The 17686-nt window shown below is 47.8% G+C and overlaps 1 protein-coding gene across 5 annotated transcripts in view; it reads right to left on the reverse strand.

Annotated features, from left to right (window-relative positions):
- The window catches only part of LOC138513340 (guanylyl cyclase inhibitory protein-like), a 392388-nt gene that overhangs the window by 199747 nt on the left and 174955 nt on the right, over positions 1 to 17686 (reverse strand). For 3 of the 5 annotated variants that reach the window (XM_069628102.1, XM_069628099.1, XM_069628103.1), the window contains exon 2: positions 12860 to 12992. In XM_069628102.1, coding sequence (XP_069484203.1) covers positions 12860 to 12992 — 133 coding nt within the window. The remainder of the gene's footprint in view (positions 1 to 12859; positions 12993 to 17686) is intronic. The other 2 variants (XM_069628101.1, XM_069628100.1) reach the window with 1 other exon arrangement.

Consider the following 17686-nt stretch of genomic DNA (forward strand, 5'->3'; position numbering starts at 1 on the left):
GCCTCGGAGCCTATGCAAATCGGAGGAGTTAAAGGACCCCTAACTCAAAAAGAACAGGAAAGAAGACGACAGATGCAATTATGCCTTTATTGTGGGTCCTCAGGACACTTTCTACGAGATTGCCCGGTTAAGCCGCCCAAGAAGGTGGTAGGAGCCGCTGATGAAATCCATGGAAACTCTGTATCGGGAAACGACCACGCCCGGCAAGCGTAGGGGTCCGCTTGCCAAGCTTGAAAACTAACTCTCAGACCTCGCATTTCATTGTGCCAATGGTCCTCATAGATCCGGAACAGCCAAAACGGTTGCATGCTATAAAGGCATACATCGATAGCGGGGCTATAGGAAACTATGTGGATCGAGAATTGGTCTCTAGGATAAACCTCCCTCTGCGTCCTAAAACCAGCAAAGATGTCATCACCACTGTAGATGGAACCGAAATTGCCTCTGGACCGGTAACACATTCCACAGCTGAGGTGACACTTGTAGGTCCGGATGGCCATCGGGAGGCAGTTGTGTTTGATGTGATCAAGGCTCCACAGTTTCAGCTTATTCTCGGAGTCCCTTAGTTAGAGACACATAATCCTCGAATTGATTGGCGAGCGAAGAGAATAACCTTCCCGGATCGTGCACAAACCTGCTACCCAGAAAATCCAAAGATTAATCTTGCATCAGTAACCTCTGTCCCCGTGCAACTACCTCCAGAGTACCAAGACTTTCAGGACGTCTTCCAAAAGGAACAGGCCAACACGTTACCTCCCCACAGAGTGTACGATTGCCAAATCGATCTGGTGCCCGGTGCACAACCCCCTTGTAGCAGGATTTATGCCCTTACTGAACCTGAGAATCTGCATTTGAGACAATATTTAGATCAATACCTCGCCAATGGTTTCATTCGCCCGTCAAAGTCCCCGGCATCTTCAGCTTTGTTCTTCGTGCCTAAAAAAGAGGGCGACCTTAGGACTTGTATCGATTACCGCGCATTGAACCAGATAACTGTTAAAAATCGTTACCCTCTGCCTCTGATCCCTGAACTCCTTGACCAGGTGAAGGATGCTTGCGTATACACCAAGTTAGATCTCCGGGGGGCTTATCATCTGGTACGAGTAAAAGAAGGCGACGAATGGAAAACGGCCTTCTGTACAAAATATGGACTATTCGAATACCAGGTGATGCCTTTCGGGTTGTGCAACGCGCCTGCTGCCTTCCAATTCTTCATGAATGATGTCCTTCGGGAACTCATCGATGTCTGTGTTATCGTGTATATCGATGACATTCTTGTGTACTCCTCTTCGGAATCTGATCACAGAAAACATGTCAGGGCCGTCCTAGAGAAACTGCACCAGCACAAACTGTTTGCCAAGCTGGAAAAATGTGTTTTCCATACCACCGAGGTTGAGTTTCTCGGATTCATCCTGACACCTAAAGGGGTCCGAATGGATTCACGGAAAGTGGATGCCATCCTCAAATGGCCATCACCTAGTTCAGTGAAAGGTGTCCAAAGCATGCTTGGTTTTGCCAACTTTTATCGCAGGTTTATTCCGGAGTTTTCACGTGTGGTGCAACCCATCACTGCACTCTTGCGAAAAAATAAACGTTTTGAATGGACCGAGGAAGCCGAACAGGCCTTTCAGGAGTTGAAAGCTAAGTTCACGTCGGCACCTATTTTGAAGCACCCGCGTCCTGATCTCCCATATATAGTCGAAACCGATGCGTCCAGCTTAGCCATGGGAGCTGTCCTGTCTCAGAGAGACCCTGAAACCAACCAACTGCACCTCGTAGCATTTTGGTCCAGAAAGTTCTCACCGCCGGAGATAAATTATGCGATTACCGATAAGAAACTATTAGCCATTAAGTCCGCCTTTAAGGCTTGGCGGCATTATCTCCTCGGCGCCCGGCATACCATCACCGTGATCACTGATCACCGAAATTTACAATATTTAAAAACTGCCAAAGCCCAATCATCTCGACATCTCCGATGGGCTTTGTTCTTTGCTGAGTTCGATTTTGTAATCACCTACCGCCCCGGGTCTAAGAATGGTAAGGTGGACGCTCTATCCCGAATTGGAATGGAAGAAATAGACACAAACTCAGAACCTGTGCCGATAATTCCCGAACAAAGAATTTTGGAAATAACCACTTTACAAACCCTTGAAGACATTCAAGCACGAGTAAAACAAGTCCTGGACTCTTCAGCCTTGCAGGATTGGATCAAAAAGGGGTCTAACTTTTCAGTCAAGGATGGCTTACCTTACCTCCAAGGACGCTTATTTTTGCCAGAAAAGGAATTGCAAGAACTGGTTATTTCCCGTCATCATGACACCCTGATGGAAGGACATCCTGGCATTGCCAAAACTGAGGAAAATGTTAGACGACAATTCTGGTGGCCTTCCTGGCGAAAGGATATTAAATCTTTTGTGATGTCCTGTGGAGTTTGTGCCCAAAACAAAGGTCAAAAGACAAGACCCGCCGGTCTTCTTCAGCCCTTAGACATTCCACCAGCACCTTGGCACACCCTGTCACTAGATTTTATCACGGACCTGCCCTCTTGTAATGGTTACAATACTATTCTGGTTGTGGTGGATTTATTTTCCAAAATGGCCCACTTTATTCCGTTGAAAGGATTACCTTCAGCCTTTGTTCTTGCCAAGGAATTCCTCGAGAATATCATCCGTTTGCATGGATTCCCATCCATACTAGTCTCCGATCGGGGAAGCCAGTTTATTTCCCATTTTTGGAAAAAGTGTTGTCAGCTGGCACAAATCGACGTAAGACTCTCGACCAGCCACCACCCACAGACCGATGGTCAGACGGAGAGAACGAACCAGACCCTTGAACAATTTCTACGATGTATGTTGCACCAATCGGAGGGTAATTGGAAGGATATTCTGTGGGTGGCTGAATATGCTTATAATAACTCGATACACTCTGGAACGGGTCAAAGCCCCTTTTTTACCCTATATGGACATCACCCTCGTACTTCAGACTTGGACTCACCTTCGAGCCTTGAAATGCCCGCAGTGGATCATTTGCATTCTACGATAACTCAAGCCTTCAAGGATGCAACTGCACATTTGCAACATGCGAAAGAGAAATACAAAAAGAATGCGGATCTACATCGAAAGGAGGCGCCTCCGTACCAAATTGGGGATCAAGTAGGTTGGCTACCAAACACTTATCGCTCAAGGGACCTCGAACTTTTAATCCAAGGTATTTAGGCCCTTACTAAATCAAAGCTATAATTAACCCAGTAGCAGTCAAGCTCGATCTACCAGCCAACATGCGGATTCACCCCATTTTTCATGTGTCACTTTTGAAACCAGTACAACCAGGAACCAGATTAATAAAGCCACCAGACCCAATCCTGATAGATGGAGAGCCAGAATTCGAAGTAAAGAACATTTTGGATTCCAAAATCTTAAAATCAAAACTTTTCTATCTAATTGATTGGAAAGGGTACGGGCCTCAGGAAAGGTCTTGGGAACCCATTGATCACGTACATGCACCTCGGCTGGTAAAAAGGTTCCATCGGAATTTCCCAAACAAACCGAAACCTCCAGAAGGAACGACCTTGGGAGGGGCCTTTAGGGGGAGTGCTGTCATGATGCCTACCCCCGGAGCATCAGGCCAGGCCCAGCACCCCCGGAAGCAGGCATCATGCCCTCGGGTAAAAGCCCAGCGGCCCCTTATAGGGACTCTTTGGACTCAGTCCTGGTGCCTTTGGCGCCAGGCTCATGTTGGACATCAGTCCTGGCGCCATAAGCGCCAGGCTCATAAAGGGAGGTGTTTTGTGCACTTACCTGATGCAGACCATGCTGCACGCTTCAGGCCTCCCTGAGACCTGAAAGGGACTATTTTTTCATAGGGACTATTTTTTCACTCGGGCGTGGCCAGGGAAGGATATATACCTAGTTGGGGAAGGATACATACCTGGGACTTCTTTGGAGGCTATTTAAGCCACGCCCAGACAGCAGCTCATGCTTCGCGTTGTTCTGGTTCCTGCAGCTTAACGCTCACCATGTCTGCTCCTGCTCCTGGACTACAGCCACGCCCGTCTTGAACCTGGAAGACCTGCAAGGAAGGAAGAGAAGAGAAAGGTGAAAACCAAGGATTATTTCAAGCTTCTTACCTGCATCCGGAATCTTCTCGCCAGCATCCTTGAAGGAAGACTTCAATTTAAAAGCATCGCGTTGCTCGCTGCAGCGCCACGCTTCACTCACCTGTCCTGTCCTCGAGACATCTCCCGGCTCCATCGCGGCTGTCAGAATCGGACGCCACATCTCTGCACCTAGGGGAGAGAGGAAGAAACAAAAGGTGAGCAGAAGGACACACAGAAGGAAAGCCTGATTAACAGCCATAATACTTACCGGCTTTTCTTCCACATTTCGGGTCAGCGCCGCCCCGTTGGCAGGTACCGTACCCCGGCCCCTATGGGGAAAGGACTAGAGACATTTCAGAGGAATGATAAGGACATCTAGAGGGATCGCCCTCATTACTACTCATCTCGGCAGGTTAACCCCTCGATGCATTGCCTTAATTCTGCACCTGAAATAAAGGACAGATCACAGGTGAGAAAGACAGCATAAAGGGGGCCTCACTTGAACTTTGAACTTTCATACTTACGGCGCATCGCTCAGGAAAGTCAAGTGGATTTTGCCAGCGCCATTCTGAAAACCAGGGAAGTAACTGGACGAACGCGCGCCCCTCCACCAGAAGCAGGATGGAGAGTTCAACCTTCCAAACCATAAGGTGAGCTTAAACCGGGTTTGGAGGAATAGAGAGGAACGGAGGGGGGAAGGGAGGAGCTAGCACACCATTCTACAGACTGTTAATCCCCTTTCTCATCTGCAGAAGGATATTCCTACGGGCCAAGGAAGCACAATTTGGAGGTCCTGTCCAATCGGTGTTCCGGGTCCTGCGCATCACACTAGAAGAGGCCGCAGTAATCCAGACTAGATCAGCGCCCCCGTGGGAACCAGGTGGGCGTTACAGTTCAGGTCTTATACAAGCCAGCTCGGCCGTCCTCGGATTCCAGTGTTTGTTCAACTTCGATGTCCGGGATCAAGGGTAAAGTCTAGGAAATTCAGAAAAAGGATATGGAGCATGCGGAGGCGGTGCAAGGATTCCGGGAAGGGCTGGATAAGAAGGAGGGAAGGTAGATTGGAAGAAGGGGTTCCAGGAACCAGGAAACAACAGAATAATACAAGGGAGAGTACGGAGCACATGTCCAGTCACAGCTAACAGCAGTGTTGAGACGCCGCGGGGCCACGGGGGTGTGGCCTCTTTATAGAATACGCTGCGTAGAACGTGAAGACTGGTGAACAGCGGTCTGAGCTTGCAGCCATGTTGGTAGTATTATGGAGTGTAATCCCCGACCTGTCAGGGACCAGGAGGCCCAGAAAGGGCGAGTTCAATGGTTCATGACACCTGGTGCACTGGATCCTCCCTTTCCTCTATCACTATGGGGTCCTCCTGTGCCCCTTCCTCCATCTTCAGTTGGGTGGTTGTATCTTCCCCTTCAGCCAAATACCACTCTCTCAATCTTTCTACTGCAGACAGCCTCCCCATCTCCCTACCTGTCTTGCCACTCTATTTCCCTGCTCCAAAACTCCCCTCTTCAACTGAGAACCCTCCTCTTCCAACAAACTCTCCCCAGATGACAAATCTCTGTCTCCTCTGATATCATACCCTCCTGGAGTAGTTCTCCCTCACTGATATCTCCAGATTACACCTCTCCTCCATCAGTATGGTAACTCCATTCAATGCCTTTCTCTCCAGATAGTAACTCTCCCCCTCAATGTCTCTCTGCACAACTGATAGCTCTCCCACTCCACCATCTCTCTCCTGTTACCTGATATCTCTCAACCTACAATCTCGCTCCACAACTGGCAACTCTCTCTCTAAAATATCTCCCTCCAAATGATAAATTCCCTCTTCCAGTATCTCTCCCGCTCACCAACTTACTGCAATCTCCTTCCACCTCCATCCTCCTCAAAACTCTTCTCACTTGCCAGTCTCATCCAAACAAATTTCTCCAGTTCCTTCTGCAACACAACACCCTCTCTGGCTAAACATCATCAGATCCCTTCTTCTCCTCCGCAGTGCTTAGGGACGTTGCTTTCCCATGTGTGTTGTAGGCTGCCCTTGCTGGTGGTTGGGCTATGTGTTGTGGTCATGTGGGCTGCAAGGTGATGGGCCAGATACTCTATCAAGGCCTCCCTTCATCTTGAATTATCTATGTAGTTTTTGTTTGCTATTGGTGATGATGTAGGGAGTGGCACTCTTCTGAGTTCTGTCTGCAGGGGCTCTATCCTTAGCAGTTCATATGGGTTGCCCTCTATATCTAGGAGGTCAAGGTAAATGCTGCAGGTTTGGGAGGCTGTAAATCCAATTCTAATTTATATATTAATTGTTTTTTCCCTTCAATTTCAGGATGAGGGGAGTGGGTTAAAGCCTCACCATTTCTCGTGCTGCAGCTGCTGGGACGTCATGAGTTCTGGTTTCTTCAGTATTTCATTTAGTATGGAGAGGAAGGAAAGTCTCCTCTGGGTGATGAGTCACTGTAAAAGGCACCACTCTGCTTTGCTCTGCCACTCTAAGCACTAGATGGTAGAGTGGTGTTGGTTCTCCACGACTCTCTACTCTGGGGTGTAGGAAGCATCTCTGTGCGGCAACCAGGTCCTTCCAGTAACCTTCCTACATTTGAATTTGCATCTGCATATCTCTGGTCCAGTTCAGGTTTTCCTTCTGCAAAATAAGGTGATAATGGGAGATGTGTGTATCCCTGTTTGATCTGGCAGCTGGTGTTAAAGAGCCCCGAAAAGCCCAAGTGCTAACAGAACAGACTGACTGGGAAATCCTGCACCCTGTGACGAGTAAATGGCAAAGGCCTGCTTTATTACGATCCATATAAAACAGTGACAGCAATAAGTGTGCAAGTCTCCAATCCTCTCTTACTCCAATACAAAACAGTGGATTATAAGGCAAAAATACCTCACAACTGATGTTGCACTCCAATCTTGGTTACAAAAACCTGCAGGTCAGGGGATTGGTTAGGGGAATTGTCTACATATAAGATACATAGGTGCTGGTCTTTCCATTGCACATAACTATTTGATGGCCCCACCTTTGACCACCCCAAATGATACAAATAAGAAAGGCATCGGACCTCATTCCAAGTCTGGTGGTCCGGAAATAAGTGTGCTGTTAGCAATGTACCGGCACCCTTTCCAGACCACCAGACTATGAGATTGACTGCAGGGGCCAGATCGCCCGGCCGGATCGCCGGCAGGTCTGACCTGCCAGGCGTACCGATCCCAGCAGGCATGGTTTTCACCAAAGGCCCGGCACCGGCAGCAACGATGCAGGTGCTTCCGTGGGTCTCCACGGGAATGGGGTTTTACCATTTACACTGCCTGACATCCCGGAGAGCCTCTTGTCCTAATATCCAAGTGGCACCTGGATATCAGGCGGCAGAATGGTATTACGAGGTCAGTGGTAACTTGCCGGCTGCACCGGCGGGTTACCGCCAACTTCGTAATGAGGCCCATCATATTAGCAACAGGTAATTGGCTAATGCAACAGTTACATGGCGGCATAATTTTAAGAGTTGTGATTAGTTGGCTTTGGTCTTACCAAACTTGGACATTTGGCAGGTCATCGGCACATGAGCAGAAATAGTGGTAGGAGGAGTGATATCAAGGAACTGCCTCTTTTAATTGAATAAGACTCTATCCCTTATTTCCTAGGTGTCGAGTTAGGGCATCTAGCTTTGTACTTAGCCTTGTCCAGCGTCTTTCGCACTGGGAAGCTGTGGTGAGCCAAGGCAAGTGTTTAACGGTCTGGAGCTTAATGAATGGATTCTGTTCTTCAAGCATAAGTCACGTGTGAGGAGACCACGTTTTGAATTATTCTACGAAGCTTTTATTAGGATTTTAGCTCATATTAATATGGGTGCTATTACTCTCTTTGGCCACTAGAGACTTGGTCGAGCTATTCCTCCTGCAGTATTAAGCTTCCAATTAATGGCCACCTGGCTTTCAAAGGTTGGTTGCTCTCTACTTAATCTAAGAGAAATATGCCTAATGCTTGGGAATTATTATCTTCTGTTCTTCAGAACCATCCAAATCTCCCTTTTCGCAATAGCCTTGGAGGCGGCTGTGCAGCTAGTGACTGGCCTGCACAGGTCTCTATTTTAGATAATTTCAGCAGGTTAAATCTCCCTGCACCTTTGAGGCGTCTTCAAGGTTTTCCAATCACTGTAATGTGGCTCTGCCGTCCATTTTGTTCAAGATGGCCACACGTTACGGCTGCATTTCTGTTTAGCAAGCTTTATATGTATAGCGTTTGTCTTGCGTTTCAGCATATACATTGATTGTGTTATGTTACTAATGTCTATATGGTGCAGGTAATATTCTTCATGTCTAAATGCAAGTCTGACCTAGTGTCTGAGTTTCTTCATGGTGAGTGCATATTTGCTTCATGTCTATTGTATCTTGGTGTGTCAGTTTGTCAGTGATGTCACTTGCGCTCCTCATCTTCAGTTACAACATGTTAATTTCTTCTTGAGTTTGCCGATTCATCTCTTCTTTTGTTCCAGGATAAGGTCGATAGGGTTGTCGTAGTGAATGGCATTTCTCGTACTTGTGGTACAGAGGCGGGGGAGGGCAGACGCCATGTATGACGTGCTGTTCTTACACTTCCGATATAGAGGCGGGGAGCGGCCAACGCCATGAATGATGCATTAGTTTGCCTCTCGACACTGGTTTTGATTTTAGGACATATTCTTCAGCTATTTTCCTGTCCTCTGGGACCTGGCTAGTGTCCCTCTACAGTTCAAATCCCTCCATCTGCAGATGGCTCTCACCGATACAGTCCAGGTTTTCCCGCTGAAAAAGGGAGGAATTTTAGGAGCTGCCATTGGCTTTACATTTTTCAATTTGCCAACTGCAGCCACATTGTGATGGAGGTGACATTGCCCTCCATCTCAGAAGTTGGCAGTAGGTTTAAGAATCTTATGCTCTCCGTGGATAAGTGGATAGGGCAGTGCTTTGGCAAACTCAACCTGGTCAAGACTAAGATTGTGAAGGTGGATGCACCCAAGTTGTATCACATAATATTCTGCAGATATGAGGTTGGCTGCTGCCCCAACCTCTCAATTAACATTAAGAACATGGGGCAAGGTTTTGTACTCTTCGGCTCCCCACATGTTTTGACTTCAACTCCAATCATCCCTAGCCAGCAAATCAATGGTAAGCGATCAATGGAGTTGCCGTCCGTAAAATCTGGAAAGCCAGATACCTGACCTAGGGTAATCATTGGCGAAGACCTATCACTTACATCGCAGACCATACGAGTTTAAATGCCTAAAGTTGTTAATAAAGTTAGTCCATTGCCTGTCAGCCCAACTAAGTCTCTTGGCCCTGGTTCAGTGTGGTCTTGTACGCGCTAGCGGAGTCTACTTAGGTCTACCTATGTACTAATTCTGGAAGCTACAATTACTGCAACCTGTCTACTTTTGTATACTCCCTTGCGAGAACATATTACACCAGCGTTGCAGGCCTTGCACTGGCTACCAGTCGAAAAGTGCATTAAGTTCAAAGCTCTCTGCACAGCTCTGCAAGCATTTAATTAGACTGCCCCTCTTTGCTTTCAAATCATCTTTAGAAATACACCTCTATCTTCATCTGGTAATTGGTGCTTTGCCTTCTTCATGTATGTAGATTTCCTAATTTTAGGTTGCAATGGCTTCGCCTAAATAAGCCCAACCATTTGAGCTTTTGAAAGTCATATACAAGTTTGCAGATTCTGGAAATTGGTACTCTGAGAGCCTAGTGACTCACATTAGTCTTTCACTGATATTAGGTTGTTGTAATGTGGGAAATATTACCACAAAGAGACCATGTGTGGCAATTGTCTTCTTTTGGAATAAACCTTAAATATCTTAGGCGTGTCTGCACTGCATGGGTTTCAGTCTCAAATGCAGAAAATATGTATTAGAGGTTTGCTGCAGTTCATACGTCATTCAGGCTCACACAGCTATAGTGCAAATGTGTTTCAACAGTCTGTAAACAATGTGTTGCTTGCTTTGAAGGACGTTGTTTGCAGCTCCCAGTTATGCCTGGTTTGGCGAAATGTGAACATCTGATCCCGCTGAAAAGCATCCAGGTCTTGTTAGTGAAATAGGAGACAACATTTTTTGAGACAGCAATCCACAATACAAGGACCTCCAAATCTGAATGAAGAGCCAGGGATAGGTGGGTGCTTTAGGGGACAGCAAAGGCACAACCTAAAGTGCAGGATCTGTGAGAAGGTATCCAACTTCTAGAGACATCCGGATGGCAGAGGTTCAACTTCCATTATGCTTTTATGTATAGAACTATGGAATACGGACTAACAGGTATCTGCAATTTAACAGGGATTGGAGGATTCCTTCTGAGGACCTGTACACAAGTCAGGAACAGGGAGACTATTTCAACATCATTATGCGTTTGGCGTTAATTTGGCAGTAAATCTGAAGAATTACAGCCAACATCGTTCACTGTTACCACCACTCGGTCCCGTGGGCATACCACAAGATTTAAAATGGTGGTAGGGCAATATAATTCTCCCTTTCTCGATTCCGTTGGACTCTATGGGGATTTTGGCAGATTTACTGTGAGCCGTAAATCCGCCCCGGTAAATCTGCCAATTATTGGAGGCAAAGTAGAATATTAACATCCACTTTTCCGCCAAACTTGGAACTTGGCAGTGTGGTAAAAATTATAATAATTCCGTTCCCACCAATAAAAGTGGTGGTTGCCGAGTTACTGTCACTTTTTCATTGCACTGCAGTAGTCATTATGAAGCCCGACAGCTAGGCACACAGACAGAAAGCAGCATTAGAGCAACACCACTATTCATCAATGACTCTTGTTGCAAACCGACATCAACAAACAGTACCTAGGGCAGCATACAAATAACATGTGTCACACCAACGCATATGACAGCAAACTGCAAACACTTTATGTGAATATGCAAGAGATACATGGCAAACAAAGGCGCAAGGCATATTCACAGGTACCATATAAAAATAGGTCAACAGATATGTTTCGTTAATGCAAGGTCTGACCAGGTACAAAAACATCAACAGACTCAGAGAAGCGGACTTCATTACAACCAACACAACTATTGCCACGCTTAAGCTGGGTGTGCAGATGCCACACCCCACCAGGTACAAAAGCATCAACAGACTCAGAGAAGTTGACTTCATTACAACCAACACAACTATTGCCACGCTTAAGCAGAGTGTGCAGATGCCACACCTGACCAGGTACAAAAGCATCAACAGACTCAGACAAGTTGACTTCATTACAACCAACACAACTATTGCCACGCTTAAGCTGGGCAGAGAAGTTGACTTCATTACAACTAACACAACTATTGCCACGCTTAAGCAGAGTGTGCAGATGCCACACCTGACCAGGTACAAAAGCATCAACAGACTCAGAGAAGTTGACTTCATTACAACCAACACAACTATGCCACGCTTAAGCAGGGTGTGCAGATGCCACACCTGACCAGGTACAAAAGCATCAACAGACTCAGAGAAGTTGACTTCATTACAACCAACACAACTATGCCACGCTTAAGCAGGGTGTGCAGATGCCACACCCCACCAGGTATAAAAGCATCAACAGACTCAGAGAAGTTGACTTCATTACAACCAACACAACTATGCCGTGCTTAAGCAGGGTGTGCAGATGCCACACCTGACCAGGTACAAAAGCATCAACAGACTCAGAGAAGTTGACTTCATTACAACCAACACAACTATGCCACGCTTAAGCAGGGTGTGCAGATGCCACACCTGACCAGGTACAAAAGCATCAACAGACTCAGAGAAGTTGACTTCATTACAACCAACACAACTATTGCCACGCTTAAGCAGGGTGTGCAGATGCCACACCTGACCAGGTACAAAAGCATCAACAGACTCACACAAGTTGACTTCATTACAACCAACACAGCTATTGCCACGCTTAAGCAGAGTGTGCAGATGCCACACCTGACCAGGTACAAAAGCATCAACAGACTCAGACAAGTTGACTTCATTATAACCAACACAATTATTGCCACGCTTAAGCAGAGTGTGCAGATGCCACATCTGACCAGGTACAAAAGCGCCAACAGACTCAGACAAGTTGACTTCATTACAAGCAACACAACTATTGCCACGCTTAAGCACGGTGTGCAGATGCCACACCTGACCAGGTACAAAAGCATCAACAGACTCAGAGAAGTTGACTTCATTACAACCAACACAACTATGCCACGCTTAAGCAGGGTGTGCAGATGCCACATTTGAAACACAGTTAGACTCTAAACAGAGCATTCCAGTGGCAAGAGACAAGGATCTGGGGCACCTTTGGCAGTGTCCACTCAAAGCCATCCAGCAGAGTCACTAGTTGTGTACGGTTCCACAGTTACAGCAACGTTTAATCAGTTTGACCACAACAGTGATGCCTTACAAATGCAACAAGAGAAAGCGCTTCAAGTCATTGTAGGTCATCCATATGGGCAATACATTTGGGGAGTGAAAATAGTGAGGCTTTTAAGTTAGAAAACCACCTTCTCAATATTTTATTGTTATTGGCATTATGTTTAGATTGTCAGTGCTCCTGCTAGCTAGGGAGACCTACTTCCGAAATGTCAGCTGTGCTAACCCAACACAGATTCTAAGCATGATTGTACAATCAGCTGATTTAATAACATTTTTGTAATCGCTATCATGTGTTTTGGTTTCCATATGCATTTATTCTGATCAAACTACTATCTAAGATACATGGCTTTGCCTCAGTAAGGGAAAATAAAAGGCCCTTACCCCGTTGTTGTCCAGTGCTCGAAATATCTGCTCTGCATATTCTGAAGACTCATTCCCCACGGTGCAGTCACAAAATTGTCTTCGAAACTCATGTAGTGTTATCAGACCGCTGGGGCATTCCTGGACAAACTTTCTGAAAAATAAACATGAAGCAGTCACATTTGGATCAAGATGAATGATTGTACAGTTTATGTTTGTAGATACTTTTAGTACATATTATAATACTGACAAAACCATCTTCTCAAAAGTTGAAAAAAGTTTTGGCAATTTTCAGGCAGAGCACAGCGTCACCAATATTCATGCTTTAGATCAGATGTCTGCAAACTTTGGCTGTCCATATGTTTTGAACTACAACTACCATCAGCCATAACACACATAGGGCCTCATTACGACCCTTGCACTCCCAGAATGAAGGGGGCCGGTACGGGACCGGCCCCCTTCATTCCGCGAGCGCGCATTACGAGGTTCCCTTCGCGGGACACTGATCAGACGTCTGGTAAAACCAGATGTCTTTTCCTGGTCCCGCAAGGGGAGGAGGGAGGTAACAACGGGACACTTATAATGTGCCCGTTGTTACCTACTTCCCCATTCCCATTGAGCCCTATGGGGGCTCAAATGGGAATGGGGAATGGTTCCTGCAAGGAGGACTTACCGGGTCCTCCTATGTCGGAATGACCTGGTAAGTCCCCATTGCAGGAACCCGGTAAAGGAGCCCGGTTTGGAGGCAGCCATGGAGCTAAAAGCTCCATGGCTGCCTCCAAACTCGTAATGAGGCCCATAGTCAATTGTGAGAGATCATAGGAGCTGTAGACCTAAACATTAGGAGGGCTACAGGTTGCAGACCCCTGGTTTAGATGTTTGATTAGGTGTTGCAGATTTGATGGAGACACATTTTCCTTGACCGCAAATACGTCAGTCCTCCCAAGCAGCTGCCACCTCCAAGACGTGTGAGCTTGCTTTTACATTTGCAAAGGTCAGGTTTTTGAAACCTTATGTGTGTGCTCAAAAGAAAGAAATGTCACCATAAATGGAACCCAAGATTGTTTCCCTAAAGCAAACTGATTGCAAAAAACTGCAATATGAATTGCATTGCTTTGTTTAAGTGTGAGGCAAATGGCTTAGTGTAGGGAGAATCAAAGACCTACAGACTCAGAGAAGTTGACTTCATTACAACCAACACAACTATGCCACGCTTAAGCAGGGTGTGCAGATGCCACACCTGACCAGGTACAAAAGCATCAACAGACTCAGAGAAGTTGACTTCATTACAACCAACACAACTATGCCACGCTTAAGCAGGGTGTGCAGATGCCACACCCCACCAGGTATAAAAGCATCAACAGACTCAGAGAAGTTGACTTCATTACAACCAACACAACTATGCCGTGCTTAAGCAGGGTGTGCAGATGCCACACCTGACCAGGTACAAAAGCATCAACAGACTCAGAGAAGTTGACTTCATTACAACCAACACAACTATGCCACGCTTAAGCAGGGTGTGCAGATGCCACACCTGACCAGGTACAAAAGCATCAACAGACTCAGAGAAGTTGACTTCATTACAACCAACACAACTATTGCCACGCTTAAGCAGAGTGTGCAGATGCCACATCTGACCAGGTACAAAAGCACCAACAGACTCAGACAAGTTGACTTCATTACAAGCAACACAACTATTGCCACGCTTAAGCACGGTGTGCAGATGCCACACCTGACCAGGTACAAAAGCATCAACAGACTCAGAGAAGTTGACTTCATTACAACCAACACAACTATGGCACGCTTAAGCAGGGTGTGCAGATGCCACATTTGAAACACAGTTAGACTCTAAACAGAGCATTCCAGTGGCAGAGAGAGGCACCAGAATATTGCATCATTTTATTTATGCTTTCCGCCTCTTACTCGTTACCATGACAAAGGTGCACCTGTGGGATGCCGGTAATCATCTGCCCACCGGAGTGATAGCACTTGATGTGGAATAGCGTCACAAACTTAACCATCCTAAGAACGATATTGGACCCTTGAGTACATTTTGCCCCAAAGACTAAGGGCCTCATTACACGTTGTGCGGTAATGGAATACCGGTACCGGTAAAGATTTACCGGTACCGTTAATTCCCTAAGCCAATCACGACCCGAACCCACCGCTATCTGCGCACCCGTTAATTACGGTGCCACTAATAGCGACAAGGTCGCGGGCGCGCGACCCCCAGGCCGGAATTAGCGCCATGGCGCTAATACCAGGCCATCACAAGCCATGCGGACATGGTATTAGCAGCATGTAAAACACCCAAAAACCCCTTACCGGCATGGCGCTAATAACGGCATCGAAAAGCACCCGTTAAGAGACCTGAGCAGTGTACCCATCAACTAAAGATGGACACAATCAGCACAGGTGCATGCAATGGAGACAGGCAGCACAAAAGAGCACACCACACACCTACCCACACCCCTTCCCACACCAAGATGGTGCCAATAGCAGCAGCATGACATGACATCCTTGACTACATGATAGCAGTGCAGCACCAACAACAACAGCCCACACCAGAGGTGACCCGTAACAGGTACCCATTCCTCACACCATACAGGCAATGCCAGCGATCCACTGAGGAGGTGGCTCCCAACACCTGTACGGAACCCACAGAAGCAGCAGGAAGAGGACAACAATATAGTACATCCCTCCAATGACAGTGCTCCGCTGCCTAAGCGGCCTGGGTGTGGCACTCCTGTACGGCCGTGTCAAAGTGGCAAAGACAACCATGGCATGTGTAGAGCATCACAAAATGTGCATATGATGGAACGTGCCTATGCCACCTGAAATTGACATGCAACCACCAGAAGAGTATGATGTGGCTGAGGATGAGTGCGGGTGGAATGCCCCGGCAGGACATGAAAGAGGCAGTGCCAAGGAGGCACACGATGTACATCAGCATCTGATTCTGTAATCTCATCATGCACCAAGGTGAAATAGCATGGACGTAGATGGGAATTGTTGCCCTGGTGCATGTTTCGAGGCCCACAAAGGACCCTGTCCACAATGAATGACACATACACAATAATGGAGACCACGCTTGGGTTTCAAACTCTGAACAGTGTATATTGAACATATTGTGGTACGAAAGTGCATTACCCAAACTCCCAAAATACACCCTTACCCCCCTCCCCCCTCAACACACCCAAACAGACCCTTACCCCCCTCCTCCCTCAACACACCCAAACAGACCCTTACCCCCCTCCCCCCTCAACACACCCAAACAGACCCTTACCCCCCTCCCCCCTCAACACTCCCATGTGAGTCTCATGATGTGATTGTGTCCATCGCCACATGTGGCACACGAATCCTGGTGGCCCTATTTGCCAGTGCCTGCATCGTCATCTGGTGGTTGTGAAGCCGTGCGCCGCAGGTTCCGCATAGACCGGCGCAGGGGACTAGTCTGGCGTGAACTCCCAAACGAGGAGGGGCCTGGTTCTTCCTGGGCCGTGAGTGGGCACCGACGCTCAATAGCGTCTGCTATGCGGTTCATGGCCTGCCGCAGTTGGGCCATTTCACTGCAGATTCGGCTGGTGCATGCCTCCATGCCCTCCCTTGTCTGCTGTGCCAATGTAGCAATGTCCTCCCTCAGGCGGACTGTCTCTGCCACATGTTGACCTACTAGGCCACTCATCTCGTTCTGCCTCTGGTAGATGCTCGAGAGGTCATGTCGCATGGTGGGTGCTGGTGGGATGGCTGATGCACCTGGTCCCATTGCACTTGCATCAGGAGAGGATATCTGGGGGCTCCATATCCCTTCAGGGGTGGGTGAATCTCCATGACTACCCGGACCTGAGGAGTACCTCGGGCTTGCCAGTAAGGGGCTTGTTGGTCTGGGGCTCTGGCTATCGGCATCAATGGCAGGTGTGTCCTCCTCATCTGAAGGTGGGGCCGTGGCTGCTGCTTCACCCGTTGAGCTGGTGGCAGCAGAGTGCATTCCCTCGATGCTGCCCTCACCTGCTGGGAGACACACTTCCGTGGGTGCCACGACGGGAGCAGCCATGGCCTGTGGATGCGTGCAACTGGTGTTCCGGCTGCTTTTGTCCCTGTGGTCATGGACACTCGTCCTGGCTGCCCTAGTGGATGTGGCGGTGTCCCCTGTGGCATCCCTCCTTGCTTTTTTGCTGGATGTGGGAGCAGGTGTGGAAGTGCGTGCCTCCTCAGTGTCAGTGTGTGATCCTGCAAGGGTGAGAAATGTTGACAACCATCAGTAATGGGTCGACCTGCCTTGAGCAAAATGAATACGTCATGCCGTTCTATGCATTCCGGGCTCTTCAGTGTGGATGCAGGTAATGGGGATGTTGGGTGGGTCATGCATGAATGGGTCTGTGTTGTTTGGGCATGTAGTGATGCATGCATGTCTGTTTGTGGCTGGAGCCACGGCATTGATATGGACACATGATTGGGGGGAACATCACACTTCACTGTGCATTGTTTGATGCATACACTCACCTCCATCGGACGAAACGGCCACGCCATGCTCCATTTGTCCAACTCCCTCAATGCATTCCACCCCGATGGTTGATGCGCATGTCTCCTCCGACTCGGTGAGCTTGATTGGCGATTCACTGCCTCCTCCTGTGCCCGTAGCCAGGTTGCGGTTCACGGATAGGATGTTCCGCACACGGAGCTGGAGGTCATCCCACCTCTTTCGGCAGTCTTTGACTGTGCGGGTTGTGGTGCCTACCGCGCTGACCTTGTGGGCTACCTCTTCCCAGATGGCCTTCTTCTTCACAATGGTCTCCCGACGCATGTCGTTGTTGAAGACGACATGAGCATTGTCTACTAGTGTCTGCG

This window comes from Ambystoma mexicanum, chromosome 12 (genome assembly GCF_040938575.1).
Source record: "Ambystoma mexicanum isolate Mex_15411 chromosome 12, UKY_AmexF1_1, whole genome shotgun sequence".
NCBI lineage: Eukaryota > Metazoa > Chordata > Amphibia > Caudata > Ambystomatidae > Ambystoma > Ambystoma mexicanum.